This window comes from Rutidosis leptorrhynchoides, chromosome 5 (assembly GCF_046630445.1).
Source record: "Rutidosis leptorrhynchoides isolate AG116_Rl617_1_P2 chromosome 5, CSIRO_AGI_Rlap_v1, whole genome shotgun sequence".
NCBI classification, from domain to species: domain Eukaryota; kingdom Viridiplantae; phylum Streptophyta; class Magnoliopsida; order Asterales; family Asteraceae; genus Rutidosis; species Rutidosis leptorrhynchoides.
In genome coordinates this window covers 306,160,179-306,183,621 of record NC_092337.1, presented here as the reverse complement: position 1 = coordinate 306,183,621, position 23,443 = coordinate 306,160,179, and the positions used below count along the sequence as shown (strand labels likewise).

At 35.3% G+C, this 23,443-nt stretch overlaps 2 protein-coding genes and 1 non-coding gene across 3 annotated transcripts; all 3 read right to left on the bottom strand.

Annotated features, from left to right (window-relative positions):
• Positions 1-1,359: 1,359 nt before the first annotated feature.
• Positions 1,360-1,466, bottom strand: LOC139850819 (small nucleolar RNA R71). Its single transcript, XR_011760197.1, has one exon. It is a non-coding gene; the product is annotated as a small nucleolar RNA R71 (small nucleolar RNA).
• A 13,949-nt stretch (positions 1,467-15,415) lies between these two features.
• LOC139849471 (uncharacterized) lies at positions 15,416-16,281 on the bottom strand. Its single transcript, XM_071839129.1, has 2 exons — positions 16,011-16,281; positions 15,416-15,897 (listed from the first exon to the last, which is right to left on the bottom strand). The coding sequence occupies exons 1-2, from the start codon at positions 16,279-16,281 to the stop codon at positions 15,416-15,418; spliced, it is 753 nt and encodes a 250-aa protein (XP_071695230.1).
• Positions 16,282-16,469: 188 nt separating this feature from the next.
• Positions 16,470-17,571, bottom strand: LOC139849470 (uncharacterized). The gene is made up of 3 exons (XM_071839128.1): positions 17,335-17,571; positions 16,780-17,233; positions 16,470-16,672 (listed from the first exon to the last, which is right to left on the bottom strand). Exons 1-3 carry the CDS (start codon positions 17,569-17,571, stop codon positions 16,470-16,472), a joined length of 894 nt encoding a protein of 297 aa, XP_071695229.1.
• Positions 17,572-23,443: the final 5,872 nt, after the last annotated feature.

The window sequence follows — 23,443 nt, the reverse complement described above, 5'->3', positions numbered from 1 at the left end:
GTAAAATCCCTTAAGTGCTTTTTCTTTAGACTAAGATTTAGGTGCTTTAGAATTTTGCGACGCCTTTTTAAGTTTTTTAGTACCTTTTTAAGATATTGCCATTTGGGATATAGATTTACTTGTAAGCTTTAATATTTTTAGACGCCTTTTACCTATGTATCAATTATCATTCCAATTAGTAATCTCAATTTGCGATTATAATTTTAAGTTAGTGATAGTAATAAGGTTGGGTTAGTCGAGTGTTTTTAAGTTCTATAAGTCATTTTTTTATTATTTCTTATTTTTTGACGCCTTTTATTTTTCGACCCTTTCCTTTTTCGACGCGCTCTTTTTCTTTCTTATTTCTCGCTATTCTAGTTTTTAGGACATAGATTTTTATTCTACTTCTTCTCAAAATTTCTTTAAATTACGAAAATTTATTTTAAGTGGTTAAATTGATAGACATCAAAATTTTCTGGTTCGTAGTAATAGTTGGATTTGTACGTGGACCGGGTTATTGGAGCCAAACAGTACTCAATTATATTGAGACCAAACGAATCATGCCCCTCTGCTGCATCTTTTGGCTATTCGAAACGTGGGCAAAATCAGAAAAGTCTATTAATTGGATAACTTATATAATTTTTCTTTCCTTTTAAAAACTAATAGGATATTCAGTGAATGCAGCGAGCAAGACGTTCACCACCTTTTGTACATTCACCACCTGTAACTAGATCAAGACATCTAGCTAATATTACCGCCGTTGATTTTTCTTTAGAATCGTCATCCAGTCAACCAAGTACTCCAAGTCAAATTTCAGATAATCCATTTTTTGAATCCGACCTCACAATTGAGAATCCGGAGAATATTCAGGGACGATTCGTAGATCCTGAACCATTAATTTTTCCTCCGGAACCACCAATCATTCAAACAGAGATTGTTGAGGAACGAACCATTAAATCAGAATCCTCTAGTGATTCCGATTCAACAAATTCAATTATGGAGAATCTGGAACCTTTAAGTATGGAAGACCGAATGAGAGCTAAACGCACTGGCCAAGGTCACGCAATTACTCATCCTGACATTAATGCGCCAGATTATGAAATCAAAGGACAAATTCTACATATGGTGACTAATCAATGCCAATTTAGTGGTGCGCCGAAGGAAGATCCAAATGAACATCTTCGTACCTTTAATAGGATCTGCACACTATTTAAAATCCGAGAAGTGGAGGATGAACAGATATATCTCATGTTATTTCCTTGGACTTTAAAGGGAGAAGCCAAAGATTGGTTGGAATCGTTAACTGAAGGGGCGATTGATACATGAGATGTTTTAGTTGAAAAATTTCTTAAACAATTCTTTCCGTCATCTAAAGCCGTAAGACTTCAAGGAGAAATTATTACGTTCACACAGAAACCGAATGAAACTCTATATGAGGCATGGACAAGATTTGGAAAGTTAATAAGAGGATGTCCGCAACATGGTTTAGACACCTGTCAAATAGTACAAATATTCTACCAAGGATGCGACATCACTACAAGGAAAGACATCGATATAGCAGCTGGTGGTTCTATTATGAAGAAAACCGAAACTGATGCTTATAAAATTATTGATAACACTGCTTCCTACTCACATGAGTGGCACCAAGAAAAAGATATCGTTAGATGATCTAAAGCAGCTAGAGCCGATTCTAGCCATGACTTAGATTCCATTTTCGCAAAGATAGATGCTGTCGAGAGACGAATGGAAAAGATGACTAAAGATATCCACTCAATACGAATTAGTTGTGAGCAGTGTGGAGGACCACATTTGACAAAAGATTGTCTCAGTATTGAGCTAACAATGGAACAAAGAGAGAATATTTCATACATAAACCAAAGGCCTGGAAATAATTATCAGAATAATTATCAACCGCCAAGACCGAATTACAATCAAAACAAGAATTATAACCGAAATGTTCCATACAACAACCAACAAGGTCCTAGCAATCAACAATTATCCAACAATACTTAAAACCAGCAAAGACCTAATTTTCAAAACAAACCACCACAAACCGATGATAAAAAGCCGAATTTAGAAGATATGATGACAAAGCTAGTTGAAACTCAAACGCAGTTTTTCACATCTCAGAAACAAACGAATGAACAAAATGCTCAAGCATTTAGAAATCAACAAGCTTCTATTCAAAACTTGGAACAAAAAGTAAGTAACCTAGCAAGGTTAATAGGTGAAAGAAAACCGGGAAGTTTACCTAGTGATACAAATGCTAACCCCCGGAATGAAACAGCTAAAGCCATTACCACAAGAAGTGGTACAACACTTAAACCACCGGAAATACCTGTAACTTCCGATGAAACTATTCCTACTCCACAAGAATCACAACCTGATCAAGATAAGGAAAAAGAACCGGTAGTTGAAAAGGTTAATGAAGATAACACAGTTAAGGATAAACCTTATGTTAAACCATACCAACCACCACTTCCTTACCCGAGTAAAATGAAAAAAGAAAAACTTGAAGCCGAGCAATCCAAATTCTTCGATATGTTTAAACAGATAAATGTAAATCTTCCTTTCATTGATGTGATTTCAGGAATGCCTAGATATGCTAAATTTCTGAAAGATCTAATCTCAAATAGAAAGAAAATGGAAGAACTCTCGGCTGTTACTATGAATGCTAATTGTTCAGCAGTGCTGTTGAATAAGATACCAGAAAAACTATCTGATCCAGGAAGTTTCACAATTCCATGTTTTCTGGGTAGTCTTAGTTCAATAGAAGCATTGGCAGACTTAGGTGCTAGTATAAATTTAATGCCGTATTCATTATACGCTAAACTAGACCTTGGAGAATTGAAACCAACAAGAATAAGTATACAACTAGCCGATCGATCAATAAAATATCCTAGAGGGATAATGGAGAACATGCTAGTTAAAATTGGTACTTTAGTATTTTCAGTAGATTTTGTTGTTCTGGACATGGAAGAAGATTCTCAAGTTCCTCTCATATTAGGAAGACCATTCTTAAACACGGCTAAAGCAATGATAGACGTGTTTGGTAAGAAACTGACCCTAAGTATAGAGGACGAGAGTGTTACCTTTTCAGTTAATAGAGTAATGCAACAACTGCAATTTGCAGATGATACATGCTATTATATTCAAACTATAGACTCACATGCAGAATTGTTAGAAGAATTTCCAGAATTACAAGGAACAGGAGAATGTTCTTTAGGAGAAGGAACTGAACCAATTGATGAAGCTGAAATGTTAGCTACACTAATGGCTAATGGATATGAACCAACAACAGAAGAAATTCAAATGCTAAAAGAAGAAGACAGATATCGATATAAATCATCGATAGAAGAACCTCCGAAATTAGAGTTAAAGCCACTTCTAAACCATTTGGAATACGCTTATTTACATGGTGAATCTGAATTACCTGTAATAATATCGTCTTCTCTTACTGAAAATGAAAAATCTCAACTCATTTCTGTGTTGAAAGCTCATAAACCAGCCACTGCATGGAAGATTCATGATATTAAAGGAGTAAGTCCTTCGTATTGCACACATAAAATCCTTATGGAAGAAGGTCATAAAACGTATGTGCAACGCCAACGAAGACTAAATCCTAATATGCAAGATGTTGTTAAGAAAGGAATTATTAAACTGCTAGATGCAGGTTTAATTTATCCAATTTCTGATAGTCCATGGGTAAGCCCAGTTCAATGCGTGCCTAAGAAGGGTGTCATAACTGTCATTACAAATGAGAAAAATGAGCTTATTCCTACTAGGACTGTAACAGGATGGTGTGTATGTATTGATTATAGAAAATTAAATGACGCCACCAGAAAAGATCACTTTCCCTTACCTTTCATTGATCAAATGTTGGAAAGATTAGCCGAAAATAGTTACTATTGTTTTCTTGATGGTTTTTTCGGATATTTTCAAATTCTAATAGCACCCGAAGATCAAGAGAAAACCACATTCACGTGCCCTTATGGTACTTTTGCTTACAAACGCATGCCATTTGGACTTTGCAACGCCCCTGCAACCTTTCAAAGGTGCATGATGGCGATTTTTCACGACATGATAGAAGAATGCATGGAAGTTTTCATGGATGACTTTTCAGTCTTCGGTGATACATTTGAATCATGTCTAGTTAATCTAGAATGAATGCTTATTAGATGCAAACAATCAAATCTAGTACTTAATTGGGAGAAATGCCATTTCATGGTTAAAGAAGGCATCGTTCTTGGACATAAAATTTCAAAAGAAGGAATTGAAGTGGATAGAGCTAAAGTAGATGTAATTGCTAAACTTCCACATCCCACCAATGTTAGAGGAGTTAGGAGTTTTCTAGGGCATGCCGATTTTTACCGACGTTTCATAAAAGATTTTTCTAAAATTGCCACTCCTATGAATAAACTCCTAGAAAAGGATGCTCCATTCATCTTTTCAGATGAATGCATCAAATCTTTTAATATTCTTAAAGAGAAACTCACTAATGCGCCGATCATGATAACACCAAATTGGAATCTACCGTTTGAACTTATGTGCGATGCAAGTGATTTTGTAATGGGAGCCGTTTTAGGATAAAGGATTGAAAAAAGATTTCAACCTATATATTATGCTAGTAAGACGTTACAAGGGGCACAAACGAATTACACAACTACTGAAAAAGAACTCCTTGCTATTGTCTTTGCTTTTGACAAATTTCATTCATATCTCGTTCTAGCAAAAACGGTGGTCTATACCGACCATTCTGCTCTTAGATACCTATTTTCGAAACAAGATGCCAAACCAAGATTAATTCGTTGGATCTTACTCTTACAAGAGTTCGATATTAAAATCCGAGATAAAAGAGGAGCAGAAAATCTCGCCGCTGATCATCTTTCTCGTCTTGAAAATCCCGAATTAGAAGTTCTAAATGAATCGGCCATACAAGACAACTTTCCAGATGAATATCTATTGAAGATAGATTATAATGAAATACCATGGTTTGCAGACTATGCAAACTACTTAGTATGTGGATTCCTTGAAAAAGGATTATCGTACCAAAAACGAAAGAAATTCTTCAGTGATATAAAACACTATTTTTGGAAAGATCCACATCTGTTTAAAAGTTGTCCCGATGGAATAATACGCCGATGTGTATTCGGAGATGAAGCTAGTAAAATTTTAAACCATTGTCACACAGGACCAACAAGAGGGCATTATGGGCCTCAACTAACAGCAAGAAAAGTTTATGATGCTGGATTCTATTGGCCTACAATTTACAAAGACGCACACCTTCTTTGCAAATCCTGTGATGCTTGTCAAAGGGCCGGAAAAAGAAGTCAACGTGATGAAATGCCACAAAATATCATTCAAGTATGTGAAGTATTTGACATTTGGGGTATTGACTTTATGGGTCCATTTCCAAAATCTCATAATAATCTATATATTCTCGTAGCCATTGATTATGTATCTAAATGGGCGGAAGCACAAGCTCTCCCAACTAACGATGCACGAGTTGTAGTCAACTTTTTAAAACGTCTTTTTGCAAGGTTTGAAACACCGAAAGCTTTAATAAGTGATCGGGGAACTCATTTCTGTAATAATCAACTTGAGAAAGTTCTTAAAAGATATGGAGTAACTCATAAAATCTCCACTGCTTATCATCCACAAACAAGTGGACAAGTTGAAAATACCAACCGAGCTTTAAAACGTATTCTAGAAAAAACCGTAGGATCAAATCCGAAGGAATGGTCCATTAAATTGGAGGATGCACTCTGGGCTTTTAGAACAGCCTACAAAACTCCAATTGGAACCACACCTTTCAGACTCGTTTATGGAAAAACATGTCATCTTCCAGTAGAAATTGAACACAAAGCATTTTGGGCTTTGAAGACATGTAATCTTGATTTACATGAAGCTGGACGTCTACGGTTAAGTCAACTAAAGGAATTAGAAGAATTAAGACATGAAGCATACGAAAATTCATTAATCTATAAAGAAAGAACGAAGAAATGGCATGATAAAAGAATCAGAAGTTCAAAAGAATTCAAAGAAGAAGACAGAGTTCTTCTTTTCAATTCACGATTCAAGCTATTTCCTAGAAAATTGAAATCAAGATGGTCTGGACCATTCATAGTCAAAAGAGTTTTCCCATACGGAACGATAGAATTAATAAATTCAAATGGAATTGAATTTAAGGTTAATGGTCACAGAGTTAAACACTACATAGATAGTCCGATGGAAGTCGACAACGAAGTTAATCACAATTTCGATACCACAGCTAACTAAGTGTGGGGAGAATCAAGTCTTTAAAGGATAATATGTATTTCTGTTAGAGTTAGATTTTCTGTTTTCGTGTAGTTCTCAAAAATGGAACCCGAATGGTCTTTCCCTAGCAGACCCTAAAGAACTAGTCTTCTCCCCCCATTCTGAATTTTTATTTTTTTAGGTTTTTACGAAATGAAGACTTCCTGTGAACTAAACCATGGTCTAATGCTACACGCTTTGATCACTAAACGTAATAATGACACACTTCCGAGTGAACTAGTATCAGTAATCAGAGAAAGATTGGACGGAGTAAGAAAAGAATCCAGATGCGAAGATAATAAGTTACAATTTGGTAAAGGAAAATCAAAATCCGCAGCGAAAAGAAGAGCACGACACCTAGAAAGATGTCACAAATGCGGAAATTGGTCACATGGAGGTAAATGTTCAAATAATCAAACCTATTCAAACACCGAATTTTTTACTTTATGCAGAGACGGACCGTTCATATGTTTAGAAGAAAAAACACCGAATGCTCAAGGTTACGCCTATGTAGCTATGGAAAATCAATTAAACCGACAATCTTATGAATGGGATAGATCATATCACTAAGAATACTATCTCACAGGCAAGTCTGTACAGTTTTTATTTTTTATTTTCATTTTTAACCTTTTGATAATAAACGCTAATTTGTTCGCTATAAAGTATTAAATTGGTATTCGATGAAATTAGGTTTGGCGACCGAAATTATTGATATCATACAAAATTTATTACATCACTGCAAAATTTAACGTTTATTCTTAAGGTATAAATATCTTTAATCAATCAACTCAAAATATTTCAAAAATTCGTCATGAGTTAAATTAGGTCATGGAACCGAAATTACTTTACCGAAAAGAGGGGCGCATATTTTTGATAATATTTGATTGATTACAGTGGGATAAAAGCCAAAAAGATTTTTAATTTTATTTTTACTTTGTTTTTAAAATTAGTATAAAAAAAATTATTGTAAACTTTTTAAATCAATATATTTAAAATTGTAAATATTTGAAAAAATTAATATTTTTAATATAAGTTTGTATGTATAAAAACAAAAATTAAATTTAAGTTTGGTGTGAATTTTTAATATTAATTTTGAATTTTATGCATTTTAAATTTAAGTTGTGTGAATTTAAAAACAAAAATTTACTTTATTTCGCTAAGTTAAAAATATAATTTTTAAAATTCGTCGTGAGTTGAAGACTAGGTCATTGAACCAAAATTGCTTTACCCAAGGGAGGGACGAGAACTTTTATTATCTTTATTTTTAATCTTATTGAATTAAAGTATGTCAAAAACATTAAAAAACCCAAAAATCTTTACTTTTAAAACCACGCTTTGATTTGATAAATTTTAAAATTTTGTCGAGGGACGGATTAGGACATCGATCCGAAACGCCCTCATCCTAAAAAGAAACAAAATTTTAATTTTTAAATTAATTTATGTTTTATAAAGTATAAGGTTTTATTATAAAAAAAAGGTGAAAACACTGTACCCGGGACTCCATGCGATCGCATGGAGTTTGGCCTTTGGTGCCATGCGATCGCATGGGGAGAAAATCCAGGCCAGATACAAACGAGCCAGAGAGCTGTTCTTCACACAAAACACACACAAATACACGAAAATACCCCAAAATACTCTCTAAAATTCGCAATTTTTCACCGTAATTCGTCATTTTTCTTGCTCTAATCATGCCTAGATTCTCATTCTTCAGCAAAATGGTAAAAATTACACCCCTAAACTCTATAAATTCCTAGTTTTTGTGATAATTACCAATTTTTTACCTAATGCAATTTTGTTAATTTCTAGTGTAATTAGTGTTAAATTGTTAGTATTTTATGCATGTATAACCTAGATTGATGCTATTTAACATGATTTGAAGCCAAAAACTTCAAAAATTTTAGAAATCTAGGGTTTGTGTTCTTGAGCAATTTGGGACTTTTTGATATAAACAGGTTATGGCCAATTTTTGTCATGAATTATTGTTAAATTGAGTAGTGTAACATGTTTAGATAGTTAAATGATCCAAACATTGATCCTAAACATGATATTTGGAGATTAAAGTGGACTTTTTAAGTCCAAAATTCATGAACTTGATTAATTTGATATATTTGCCATTTGAGACTTGTTTAATTATTAGTAATGACTATTTTGACATGTTATTTGAGTTAAATGCTTATGAACTTTGTATACATTTTCATATGTGCTTATTTGAAAAGTGTAGAATTGTGAAAAATTGTGAAAATGTGTATAAGTTTAATTTTGATTTAACATGTTATAGTGATTGTTTTAAGTTTTTATTTTGCTAATACTAATGCATATTTGGATGCACAAATTTTGTGTTTAATGTGTTTTGCAGAAAGCCGATACGGGAGGTTCAGGAGCATCATCATCTAGACGACCAGCACCAGCACCAGAACCAGAACCAGAAATGCAACACGAACAAGAACCACAACAAGAACCACAACAACAGCCTGATCAGCACATACCTTATTATGATCCGGTACAGTTTGTTGATGAATTCATAGTATTCCCAATGAGGCCGCCAGTAGAATTCCCAACGATTCCTGAGCACACTCTGCATCCTAATCTGAGATTTGATAGGAGATGGAGAGATTACGAGACATATCAAAGAAACAAATTCAAATTGGTAACAAAAAATGTAGAGGTGCCAAGGGTAATCAATTGGGTTCCTTTGGAAACAGTCCATCTAGCTGACCGTGTTAGACAGCTTTTAGTTCAAAGGTATGACAGTTCTTCTTTTATAGATTGGGAACGTCTTTTCACCATTCATAGACCTGTATATAAGGAATGGTGTGTTGAGTTGATGAGTACTGTATCACTTGATACAAATATAGTTAGAATAGATGATAGAAGATTTCTTAGATTTATCCTTGGCAGTAGGATGTACAGAATGTCCATGCTGGACATGGCCAGGGCTTTACAGATATATACTCCTGGTGAGTTGCTACTACCCGATTGTACAAACTTGATTCATTATGGTGAAAGGGTAGATAGCAACTTTGACGCTGACGCCATTTGGAGGCGTATGTCACATTTTGATGTTTTTACACGAGCAGGAGGACACTCCTATACACATATTGACAGAGCCGAGCTTCGTATTATTCATAGATTTTTGGCTAACTCGATTACATAGAGAGGTTATAATAAAGAAAAAATTACCTTACATGATTTATTCTACCTAAAGTGTATTCGGGATCCTAGAAGCTTTGTCAATATCCCTTACTGTGTTGCTTTTTATTTATCTAAAATGGTAGAGGGAATGCAGGACGGGAGTATAATAGGAGGAGGTATTTTTGTTACTCTCATTGGAGAGTATTTAGGTGTTGATAGGAACCAAGGGGGTCCATTACAGCTTTGTAGAGAACAGGTTGAGCCCTTATGATTGAAAGTTTATGTGGGTGCTAAGGTATTGAAAAGTAGACGTAACCAGGCAGTACCCTATGAGGGATCTCATCCTCAGGTAGAGAGAGGCTCAGACGAGGAAATGGAGGAGGCGGAAGACATTAGGGATGTCTTTCGAGATGCTATTCTTGATGTCCACGTTCTTATAGATGAGGAAGCAATGACGAACGCGGCCAGACATAGTATGTATGAGCAGTGGAACTCCGAGCGAGTATACGAGGATTATAGCCGATGCCAACACGATAGCTGGTTAGTTCATCAGCACCAAATCATGAGCCAGCTATCATATCAAGTACCAAATAACTATGTACCTACTCGACCTGCTCATTTTTCGCCACACAGCCTCGATATCCGACCACCCTTTAACCGGTATGACTATAACCAAGCCTATCAGAACACCTATAACCAACAATGGAACCCACCTGACGAGATGAACTGGAACCCATATCCAGACTGATTTAGTTCTATTTGGTTATTTATATGATTTTTATGTTTTTATCTTTTTACTTATTCATGTTTAAACTTATGTTATTGAATATACTTATGTAATCTTTATCATTTTTATTATTATTGTGTACTAATATTTCACATTTAGGATTTGAAAGTGGGATATTAAGTCCCATTTCAAATTGCCATGCATGTTTATATTTGTATGTATGTATATTGTCGATTGTACAAAACAGGGTAAACCAGCACATTTTCAAAGACTGGCATTAAGTTCAGCAAAAGCTAGTTTTGACGACAAAACGAAAAACAAATGTGATGTAACAACAAGAAGGAATGAACAAATGATATGCACCATTTATCATTCAGCAAACAAATGCCAATATGTTTGGAAACTTTGGTAAAATTTAATCATTTTTACGCTAATCACCCTCAATAATTTAAATTGTTACTGATTTCTTGCAAATGAGGGCATTGCAAGATCTTAAGTGTGGGAAGGGGTTAAATTCTTTCGGATTTTAAAATTTTTACTTTATACACTTGGTTACCATTAGAAATACTAGTAAAGTAGTAGTTGTATTAGAATCTAGTGCTCTCTGATAATAAAGAACAACCCTAGTCTTATATACTGACTACCCAATTCTAGTAAAATTTTTCAAAATTTTCAATTAAATGAACTCAAAATCATGTTTATACATATTTATGAACGATAAAACTAGGTGTTAACACCGAAATTATTGTTACCTCAGAAAGGACATAAATTGAGAAACAAACCAAAATGTTAAAATTCATTTAAAATGGAATAGAGGACAATAAAAAGGAAAATAAAAGCCAAGTGTGGGAAAAATTACCAAGTTATCTTAAACATATGTCACATATTTCTGTAACAAATAATTGAAGATACTTTTGCTTTGGACTAAACTAAACTGTTTTACCCGATCAAAGAAAAGAAGAGATGGATCTACACGATGAATCAATTCCATCGTTAAAAGGAAGTAAAGTCTTTTGAAAAAGAAACGCGCTTCTTGATTTAAGTCACGAAGTTGTCGTCCAGACCAGCTGTAGGTTGATGAAAAATCTAGAAAAGTCATCTCTAAAATCAGAAGGAAATCCACTGACCTCAGCATAAAACAGGGTCGACAAGTGGTCAGATTTATCCTAACCATGAGAAGGATTTATCTCGTACAATTGGGGGGCACCGTGCAAATTAGCTTGATAAGACTAATGAATCAGACCCCCAGAAAGGATAATCTCCTTAAAAGATCAAAAATCAGCTTTTAAGCCTGATATTACTCAATCCTAGAGATTGACCTTAAAGATTGAGAATTACAAACTCATGGAATTCAATGATATCTAAACTCGAGCTTGAACGAGAAAATATTTTGATCAAAATTACAAACCGATTTGTTTTCTGAAAACGCATTTTTCAATGCGTTCATTACCATTGAACGTAAAATTCTAGGAATTCACCTGGAATTCATTAGGTCACCTGAACCAAATCGGGTGTCAACCGTAAGAACGGTGGTTGCATAGCATGGTCAAAGACAGGACCTTGTGCCAGACCAAAAAATTATAAGGGTGAGCTTTACTATTGCTCCTACAAAGGATAGTAATTGCATCCAACACGTTATAAGACCATAATTAAAAGCATGTCAGGGGACATTGCCTTAACAGTTGCTTGTTCAACGCTTTCCTTTACAACCGAACGGTAGTTTACCGAAAGGTAATATTCGGAGAAAATATACTGGACGTGTTGCTTTCCTAATACAAAGTTAGCAAGTGGGTGACACAAAACTGCAAGTTTTGAGCTAAAATTTTCAAATCTGAAACCCACCAAACCCACAAAAATATTTTGCAAACACCGGTGAAGGGTTATTCCGGAAAACTTATCTAGGGTAAAAACTAGATTGAATTTTCAAAAAGATCAAATGTTTTCATAAAGATCCAATTTCCTTAATGGATCTAAATTTTATAGTCATGTGGGACTGTAAACCACATCGTTACTACCATTGTTTATACCGCCGTAAAGAAATCACTGATGTACAAAGTGTGAAGAATAAAGAAGTGATTCTAGTATTTCAAGACTATATTGCTTGAGGACAAATAACGCTCAAGTGTGGGAATATTTGATAATGCTAAAAACGAACATATATTTCATAGCATTATTCCTCAAGAAAGACAAGCTTTTAGTTGCAATTGTTCTATTTACAAGTGATATTCGTTTAAATAATAAAAGGTGAAGATAAAAGACAGATTCGACGAATTGAAGATGCAAACGACCAAAAAGCTCAAAAGTATAAAGTACAATCAAAGAGGTTCAAATTATTGATGAGAAACGTCTCAAAATTACAAGAGTACAAGACGCGAAACGCAAAGTACAAGATATTAAATTATACACAAGGACGTTCGAAAATCCGGAACCGGGACCAGTGTCAACTCTCAACGCTTGACGCAACGGACTAAAAATTACAAGTCAACTATGCACATAAATATAATATAATATTTAAATAATTCTTATAATTATTTATATATTATATATTATATTATTAAAAACCGTCGGTAGAAAAAACAAAGGCATGTGAGCCTCTCCAGCTGGCCATGCGATTGCATGGCCTTGAAGGGTGATGCTCATGTGATCGCATGAGCCACTTTTCCAGCCCACATGCCTATAAAATTCGCAGCTTGTTGAACATCAAAACACATCTTTTTCCTTCTTCATCATACGTAAATTATATATATATATATATATATATATATATATATATATATATATATATATATATATATATATATATATATATATATATATATATATATATATATATATATATATATATATATATATTTTAATTTTAATTTTAATTTCTAATAATAAGGGTATGTTAGCGAATGTTGTAAGGGTGTAAGTCGAAATTCTGTCCGTGTAACGCTACGCTATTTTTAATCATTGTAAGTTATGTTCAACCTTTTTAATTTAATGTCTCGTAGCTAAGTTATTATTATGCTTATTTAAATCAAAGTAATCATGATGTTGGGCTAATTACTAAAATTGGGTAATTGGGCTTTGTACTATAATTGGGGTTTGGACAAAAGAACGACACTTGTGGAAATTAGACTATGGGCTATTAATGGGCTTTATATTTATTTAACTAAATGATAATTTGTTAATTTTAATATAAAGATTTTCAATTGGATGTCCCTATAAATAACCATATACACTCGATCGGACACGATGGGCGGGGTATTTATATGTACGAATAATCGTTCATTTAACCGGACACGGGAATGGATTAATAGTCACTAGAATTATTAAAACAGGGGTGAAATTATGTACAAGGACACTTGGCATAATTGTTAACAAAGTATTAAAACCTTGGGTTACACGCAGTCGATAACCTGGTGTAATTATTAAACAAAGTATTAAAATCTTGTTACAGTTTAAGTCCCCAATTAGTTGGAATATTTAACTTCGGGTATAAGGATAATTTGACGAGGACACTCGCACTTTATATTTATGACTGATGGACTGTTATGGATAAAAACCATACGGACATATTAAATAATCCAGGACAAAGGACAATTAACCCATGGGCATAAAACTAAAATCAACACGTCAAACATCATGATTACGGAAGTTTAAATAAGCATAATTCTTTTATTTCATATTTAATTTCCTTTATTTTATATTTAATTGCACTTATAATTATCGCACTTTTATTTATTGTTATTGTATTTAATTGCACTTTTAATTATCGTACTTTTTAATTATCGCAAGTTTATTTTATCGCACTTTTATTTATCGCAATTTCATTATGGTTATTTACTTTACGCTTTAAATTAAGTCTTGTATTTATTTTTAATATTTACATTTGGTTTTAACTGCGACTAAAGTTTTAAAAATCGACAAACCGGTCATTAAACGGTAAAAACCCCCCTTTATAATAATAATATTACTTATATATATATTTGTATTTTTATAAATTAAACTAATAAAGCGTTAAGCTTTGATTAAAAGATTCCATGTGGAACGAACCGGACTTACTAAAAACTACACTACTGTACGATTAGGTACACTGCCTATAAGTGTTGTAGCAAGGTTTAAGTATATCCATTCTATAAATAAATAAATATCTTGTGTAAAATTGTATCGTATATAATAGTATTTCCTTGTAAAATATATGCTATTTTATATACACCTAGCGAAAACATCAACGGTGATTGTCTATACGTAGAAATCATCAGACGTCGAAAACCTTGGATTTATATATTCATTTATGGTGTGTCTTTTCAAAAGAATGCAATGTTTACAAAATGTATCATATAGAGGTCAAAACCTCACTATAAAATCATTGAATGATGTATTCGTCCAAGTGGATTTGGACGGGTCATCACAATATTGAACCACAAGATTTATAACATTGAAATAATAGTAAACCATTCTAAAAGTTGTTGTATCACGAGCACCCAATTATCAAGGCTTAACTGTATACGAACCTCGTTACCATAGTGTTAGAACTACACTATACTCAAAATTACATTTCATCCGCCAACGATAGCTAACTGTCCGAATGAGGGTTTGTCAAACCCGTATGGATCCACACAACATAAGTTCTCGCTTACACCTTACAAGTGTAACTAATGATAATTGAATTGAGGCTTTTTGTTCTAACTCGTACGTAGAATGTTTGTTTTTGTACTTGTGTTCACTTTGTAAAACGAAACGTTTATGTTTTCTTATCCCAAGTATAAGTGTAAAAGAGTAAAAGTGGGACTATGATCTCACCTTGAGTGCACGAGTAAAAAGGTACTTCACAAAGTAAACGTGTGCAAGAATTTAACCTGTAGAAGATGCATAAATTTAACCTGCAACGAACACGGTTAGGCTGATATCAATGACCAGGTAACCATTTTTTTTTTTACAATTGACTATCCCTAAAAACAAATGTCAGTTGGGAATAATTAATAGGCATTTGATGACATTAGACGTACGAAAAAAGGGAGAACTTAGTCCATCTAACCCGCCAATCAGTGATTCGAGACGGATCACCTGCAAATAAAGTCAGGGGATACTGTTAATGGTATAATTAGAGGTGGGTAATTGTATTTCAAAGTATTTAACTAAATTTACATAGCATGTATAAGTACTTGAAAACTTTTCTGTTCCAAGGGTCAGGTAGACTTGACGTTTCCCTTTTTTTTTTTACTGTGTTGCAGAGAAAGAGGTGCAAACAGCATTAGTATAGCAGATTATATGATTGGTTTAGGCTGACCTTTAAATGTTTAGAGATATATTCGCGAAAACTTCCTTGTACACCACATTTCTGGTGTGGTGTGGCAACGCTTCAGGGTTGTCATTCACTATGAGTATTTTGTGGCCATCTAGGTTGGTTACCCTTGAAAGAGTGACATATAGTTGACCGTGGCTGAAGACAGGTTTAGGTAAATAAACACCTACAAATTGGAGTGTTTGACCTTGGCTTTTGTTAATCGTCATTGCATAGCAGGGTTTTACGGGAAATTGTATCCTTTGCATAATGAACGGCCATTTTGATTCGGTAGAAGTGAGGACTATCCTTGGTATAATAGCCATGGTTCCTATGTGTGAGTCGGTTATAACCCTAGCATATAGGATAAATTTCTGAAACTCAGTTATAATTAATCGGGCTCCATTACACTGACCAACGCTTGGGTTTATGTTGCGTAAAAGCATGACAGGTTGCCCTATTTTTAGTTTGAGCTTGTGGGGAGGGACACCTGGGAAGTTCAACTTATTTAAGAATTCAACTGGGTATGATTGATGTTGCTCTAATGCGTCAGTGGAACCTTTTCAAATTTCATCTGAGATTTTATAGGTTTTTTTTTTGCACCATTTAGCCGTTTAAAGATATGCTTGTTAATCTCTGTGACATCATTATTTCTCGGGGTTAAAATTGCATGTTCACGCAAATAATCTTCGTCAAATTGTTTTAGGCTGAACTCCGGGAAAATAGCATCAACAATGGATTCAATTGGGCTTGGGTCCTCACCTTCTTTTGCATGCGCAGGTAGTTTACCATCTCCTATATCTAGGACCCATTTGTTGAACAATTGCTTGCGAGTGTCAATCGTTCCATCACTGGTGTATTCATTCACTCTCATTATCCGTGATAGTGTATGAATTTGACAGAATTTCCATAGGTCGGATCGGTTGATGCAAGCTTGCACCACCTCTTGCTTTTTGCCTTTTGGTACCACGGGTAAAATCTGTCGAAAGTCTCCCCCAAGTAAAATAGGCATACCTCCAAAGAGTTTCGTCTATTTTCTTCGGCTTTAGCGTCTAGAATATCTCACAATGTTTTGTCAAACACTTCAAAAGCGTATCGCTGAGTCATTGGAGCTTCATCCAATATTAGCAGTTTAACTTCATGGAGTAGTTCCGCCAAATGTGTGTTTTGTTTTATACCGCATGTGCTATTTTCCAACAATTCAAGGGGGATCACAAATCTGATGTGTGCAGTCCTGCCATCTGGTAATAGCAAGGAAGCTATTCCTGTATTTTATATGTGTTATGTTGTGAAGTATTCAGCAGTTAATGTAAAGATATGTATAGGTAGTATAAAAATTGATATGGTATCTGATTAGGTAGAGTATGAATACCTGATGAAGCAACGGCAAGTACAATCATTCGCCCTGACCTTAACTTGGTAAGGATGGTTTTGTATAAGAAAGTTTTCCCCGTGCCCCCTGGCCCGTACACAAAAAACAGGCCACCTACTTGTGCATTTACGGCTCCAATAATGCTTTCATACACTTTAAGCTGATCAGGGTTCAAAGAGCTGTAAAGGCTGTCATGGATGGCCTTCAACTCTTGTATGTTGTAGTTTAATTCTTCTCGGATTAAACGGTTATCTAGATGGCTGATGAGGGATGGATCTGGTTGGGGCAAGTCTGGAAAATCTGATAATGCTTTGCCATTTTTGTTTAAAAGCATTTGTATTTCTACCAAGCAATAATTTTGAATCTGTGCCTCCGTGAGAATCATATCTGGATACCTTAACTGTATTCGTTTTTTATGCAGGATGTCATCCGATAATGCTTCCCAGCTAATTTCCTATAGTTTGAGTGGTTGGCTAACATTATAAAAAAGTAACATCGTGACAAACAAATCACGAAGTTGAGCCCCTGACGCCCATAGTTTTGCTCTGATATTACTTCTGCCCATTCTTTGTCGTCGTTGATCAGCCCGTATGCGAAGTAGGTGTCTTTAAAGGTGTTTTGCACTGTGCCATCGAGTGTGCGAAGTTCCTCAAAAGAGCGGGGGCCTTTAACTACGTTTAACAACATTCTGAGATAGTACCTTTCTCCAGAGGCGGGGTGTGAATACACAATACGGCCTATGCAACCCCGTTGTTTTCTTGGTTCCCATGTTTTTGTTTTCTTGGTTCCCATCTTCGCGTAAGTCAGTTTTCATGCATTTGGGTCACGCTTGTTAAGCTCAAACCATTGGGTGAACATCGTATCCTTGATACTTTCCCTATGTAGTAATGCAGGGAGGCTCTCTGAATCGTGGAGTGTGATTGTGTGATGGTTTGGTATATGATAGGATAACTTCAACACCGATGGTTGTGAAAAGTGGATGTCGAATGAAAACATCCGCCATACAGCCTCACATGGAGATATATAACGACAATCCAAGTAATTCTTGATTTCGTCTACCTCAATTATTGTTTCAACGGATGATTCACCAGTTCGTGTGAGATTCTCCTGGATAACAATGGTTGCTTTGTCTGGCCCTTTGTTTAAGTATTTAAATAAGTACTTTATTGCCCTAGATCTGTTGCACCACTCGACATTTATATGGGCATTGTATTTGAGGAGTAGACACCGATTGTAAGGGACAACGAAACTGTTGTCAAGTGTCACCTTTCCTTTAATGACTTTTATTCCATTGTTGCGGCATCTATAGTTAGCATATCCATCTTCGGCTATCGTTGTCTCCGCGTAATATGGTTTGGGGAAATGTTTTGAACACTTCCGATTAATTATGTAAGGTGCGTCCATGTTATTTCCACCACATGGTCCATGTAACATGTATTCAGTGACCACTTTATAGCCGGCTGGATCTTCTATTTGAGAGGGTATTTTCGCGGAAATGAGCTCATCAATATCGGATGGTGATTTACATTTATATTCATGTGTTAACCAGATGAGCATATGAACATGAGGCAAACCACGTTTTTGGAATTCGATGATATATATACCTGGGTAAAAAATATTGATTTTATAATGTTAATATATAGCGAAATGTTAGGGTGAAAGGATATAATTTACATACAACGTTAAAAGTAAGTAAAAAAAATAAAAAATAATTAAGGGGGATAAAACTTACCTGCTTGGCATTTTCCAAATATGTGTGCTTTCATTATATTGCGCATGAGTTCATCTAGCTTTTGTTTAAATAGCCTTGCGATGATATCTGGGCGGTCGGGCGCTTTTTGGCCCTCGATGTAGCAGAGCATGCCATCTATTTCTGGCCATCTAGGGTTGGAGGTGAAGGTGATGAACAAATCGGGGTTGTCATATTCCCGACATAAAGCCATAGCATCTTGATAGTTTTGGATCATATAACGTGGGCTGCCTGTATGTGAAGATGGCAAAACTATTCTTTTCCCAATTGATGAAGCCCTCGTATCTCCTCGTGTAACAGCATCACAAATTTTATTATATAGGTCGATACGCAGGTCATTTTGGTGAGCGCGGACCCATTTTAATCTTTGTTCTTCGACAGCTGTAAAAGCATCTACTAAATATTGTTGGAATAACCGCCCACCTCTAAGGAGGGTGTTGCCCTCATTTTCTCTCTATTGAATCCTGTAGCAATAGAATTCTCTCATTGTTACATAACCTCGGTTAGTTTGCCTTCTTCCAGTATTATTATGGTACGCTATTTGTTCATGATAACCAGTTTTGCCATATGGGAATAGCTAAGGATATTGCAATGCCATGTAGAGCATGTGAAGTTCAGATATTCTTTTTGGCTTGCTGTTTGTTTTGCTAACAATGAAATCTCGGGTCGAAGAACAACTGCCTAAATCACCTGCTACCAAAGCAGCTACTTCAGCTACATTAGGTGTGTTATATTGGAGCGAGTTGGTATGGTTACCGATGAGTCAGAGTTGAAAATCTGTTGTTGTGTTGTTGTCACACCAATCCCTGGCCATTCAAAATGCTTGAGCAACAGCGCTAAATTCATCCAGCATATTAATGATGTTTGTTGTTATTGTTTGGTCTGGAAGGTCTTTGGAATGAGGATCTAGGAAAGCTGACATGCGATTTCTGGATTCATTATCGGTGTCATAAAAGTATAGTTGTGCATATTTTGGTCGGCTGCCTTCTTGGGGTAATAAAGAACCCATTGTATGGTACGCCTGTCCACTTATTCGAAATGTGTATGTCCCTCTTCCACGGTTGATGGAGTGGTCATTTTTAGCACCAAATGATGTGAAGAAAAACATACCATTGTAAATTCTGATTTGTTCCCTGAATTTTGCGGTTGTCGGGTCAGTGTAGTCTAGGAGTTTTTTCAACAATGGAGGAGGGTCTTTGAGTTGAGGTAATAGCACTTTACTATTTTGAAAATAAAGTGAGAAGGTTGGTATGTTTGTTTGCTTATGCTTGTCAGTCCTCTCTTGATACCACATTGTTGCATTGCAATTTGAACATTTGTGTGAGGGTGGACCTTGATCATGGTAAGCCACATGAGTGCCTAAAAATCAGATACAATAATGTCAGAAGTATGTTGTAATGGTATGCGTATAACATGGGTTAGGTAAAACTAGAAGTAAGGGACCTGATAATCTTGATGCCCTTTTCATAAAGCACTTTTTTTGCCGGTAGGCTGGGTTGAACAACCTGGTGAAATATGTGCGTCACCATCAGTTACCAGTTGATTAAAGCAACGGAAACTAAATGTCTGGGAAAAATGTATAGAATGGTAACATTGTGTAATGTTAATTTGCCCAATGCCCCGGTCAAGGCGGCGTTAACTAATCAATACAGGAGTGAACATGAATAAGCATGTAATCAATTAAAAACCACACGTAGATTTATACTTGCGGTGTCTGCCTGGCCTAGCTGCAATATAAAAGATGACAGCCCGCTATTAATTGACAGAGGCTGATCAGAGGCTGTAGGGACTTGGGCATGGAGTAGGGTTTCCTTTTTTTGGCCATCGAAACTCGTCTTTTCACAGGTTCTTGATTTGATCAGTAGCGTATGTGATTAAGGAAACTTGTTAGCATTTAACTAGGTAAAAACAATACTACACCATATATCTGAATTTTTTTAATTTTTTTTAAATTTTTTTTATTTATTTATTAATTTTTTTTTAAACAGTTTTCAACCTAATGTACACTTACCCACTTGCGATGCCGTAGTTGGAGTGTTGAGTTTAAGGCTGACCAAAGTCTGTAAGTGACCATTTAGTTTCCTCTCTACTGATTGAATAATGAGTGACTTATGGAGGAGGCTGGTTAGGGATACACTGGAGCCATCTGTACTTGGTAACCTTATAGGATGTTAAATAATAAGTACCAAGTCACAATATGTATAATTTTACAGCTAATTTAACTTTACATTAACTGGCGTACCTGGTTGTTGTCTTATAATTCTAGTAAGTTGAGCTACCTTTACATTTACTATCATACCTGGTTGTGCCCTTATAGTATCAGTAATTTGCAAGCCACAATATGACGAATGTTTTTCGTCTTGCATAACATTCGTTGTTGAATGAATTCTTACTGAGTTGTGAAAAAAGTTGGACAGGGGAGAGACTATATTCACATAAAAAAATTTTTGTCAGTGTTAATCAATGGGACAGATCTACATAGAAGGTTGCCTTTCCTGATAATCTAGAGTTTTTATTTTTAAATGGCGGAATGAGTGTTTGTCTTCCTGTAGCCTCGGGAATTAGTAAGCCTTCGGTAGCCGCTGATTCATCTACACCACATAATGAACATATAATCATATGAGGAGGGCAGTTTAGTTTGAGTCAACTTGTTAGTGAGTTTAAGATTACCCCTGCCTGTTCGAATACTTGGATTAGCTAATTTCAACCCGACATAGGTGGAGAGTACACCATTTACCGGCCTGCCGTTGAATGGATGACTATTGAATGGTGCAATATGTTAGAGAGGGATAAGCAAATTTCACACTCGTATGTTGGACCTGCAGGTCAAATTATTGAAGTTGAGTGAAATAGTGTTTGGAACTAATAGAAGTATGGGTACTTACAAATGGAAATGCCCTTGAGCATATAATATATGCATGAATTCTTTATGTGAAGCGCAAAATTATCGTGTATAAACAACAGAAAGTTTTTTCTTGAAAATCAATATTCCAAAGTAAATTTATATTTGACAACTAATAAAATGAGGGACGGGGCAAATAAGATAGGGCAGTCAGCGGGTATAAACAGCGAGGAAGCTGTATGACATTTTAATTTTTAGTAGGGTAGTTCGAAATTCATATATGTATTAATCAACAAACAGTGAAGTCAGCTGAATCCAATCGTAAGTGATTCTAGTTTCAAAAAGTATATGGAAACAGCAATTAACCTAAGGACTGTGGTGTGAAGCTTGCTAGACCAAAGTGTGCCCTGGTTGTTTGTGGCATTCCCTGTTGCAACCATTGGGATTTAACATCCCAAGATAGTTTCTACTGTGCATCTTAACGGCTTGAAGGGCGAAGAAGCATCAAATGGTAGCGAAAATGTAGCCTAGGTTTGGTTTACTTCTATATATGTTTAGAGCAGCTTAATTAATAAATATGTAAGTATCTGGAAATCTAAATAAAAGAAGACACAACAGAGGATTTATGAGTGAGCCCAACGTAGGGTATACAAAGGTTGTGTGTTTCGTATTTTTTTGCTGAGCGCTTAATTTTTTTTGCCATAAGTCATCGCTTTGAGCCTATTGTACTCTGAATGTTCACCGAAGACATGGTACGTTTCAGTGTAATTAGACCCGGACACCCAAAACCAGGTACATTAGTACCGTGCTGCAACAGCATTTGGCAGTTCCTAAGCATCTATTATGTATGCCAAGTTCAGGTAAACCTAGGCTAGTAAGGGCAGCAGGGCGACATATGACAATCTACATAATTGAGTCATTTCAGTGAACCCCTTTGGTGATTCAAATAAAACACAAGATAATGTAATATATAATACCTTAATCTAGGTTTAACCATAACAATTGATTAGGGGCACACTGATAACCATATCCAAATGGTAAAAAATAACATGTCCAGCAGTAAAATTTAAGTTATGCCAAGAAAGCGATAATAAAGTTTTTTAAACTAAAAAATATCAGTGGTTTTAAAAGAATGTAATAAATAGTATATTGGCTGTGGAGATTAGATACTTTACCTGGTTCAAGTGGTGATGGATGGTTTAGCTGCAGGCCACAGTAAGTTACCTTTTGCCCAGATGACCTTATTGTAGTTGATGAACAAATTGAGATAGGGCCATCCAAGAATGTTGAGAGGTGTAAAGGATGGCTGTGATGGTCCAATAAACCTGTTAAAAAATTACAGAATTATGTAGACGATGTAAAAACTGTGGGTGCGTGGATAAGAGGTAACAATGGACTGCATACCTGAACACATGGGTGTAGAGAACGTAGTAGGAGCTGGAGGTTGCATTGTCTATAATGAATAACAAAGTGTAGAAAAGAAAGGTATACAAAGGGTAAATATAGTAGTTTGATTAGCTTTTCGTATGCCCAGCTGGAGTTATTGAACATCATTTACTTTGGGCTGTTGGGTTTCTTTTTGGGGCACCATTTCTTATTAATTTATTATTGGGAATAAGTGTTTTCAGTGTGTTTTAATATACCATTTATTAGCTGGTTGCTTTCAGCAACAATGGGTTAGTGATACCAAGGCCTAAATGGTACCCAAAGAAACCAGACAGAAGTAGGAAAGCAATAGTGAAGGTGTTTTTTTTTAAAGAGCAGGCCAAGAACATCATTAATAGAAGCTGGGTGTTGGATGAGCTTATTAGCCAATGTTTCAATACATAAGACGTGGTCATCAGTTTACAATAGTACGTAAATCATGTGTTTATTAAATAATGATATGTATTGAAATTGAAATAACTGATTAAAAGGTATGTAGCGAGAGTGTCGTATTGTTTGTTGATGTTATCCAAAATAATAGCCTGTTACAACACTAAACTATGCCATGGGTGAACAAACTTTCATTATATTCTTTATTAATTCTGTTAGAAGAAATATATTATTACTGTGATTGTTTGATATTTCTA

Bases quoted from the DNA above. Each gene is read 5' to 3' on its own strand.
- LOC139849471 (XM_071839129.1), bottom strand. From the start codon at position 16,281: ATGAGAGTGAATGAATACACCAGTGATGGAACGATTGACACTCGCAAG. The intron at 15,898-16,010 runs GTGCAAAAAAAA...TGAACTTCCCAG, and splicing joins TATCTTTAAACGGCTAAATG to GTGTCCCTCCCCACAAGCTC.
- LOC139849470 (XM_071839128.1), bottom strand. From the start codon at position 17,571: ATGGGAACCAAGAAAACAAAAACATGGGAACCAAGAAAACAACGGGGT. The intron at 17,234-17,334 runs GTAATATCAGAG...CTCAAACTATAG, and splicing joins ACGACAAAGAATGGGCAGAA to GAAATTAGCTGGGAAGCATT. The intron at 16,673-16,779 runs GTATTCATACTC...TATAAAATACAG, and splicing joins ACTTGCCGTTGCTTCATCAG to GAATAGCTTCCTTGCTATTA.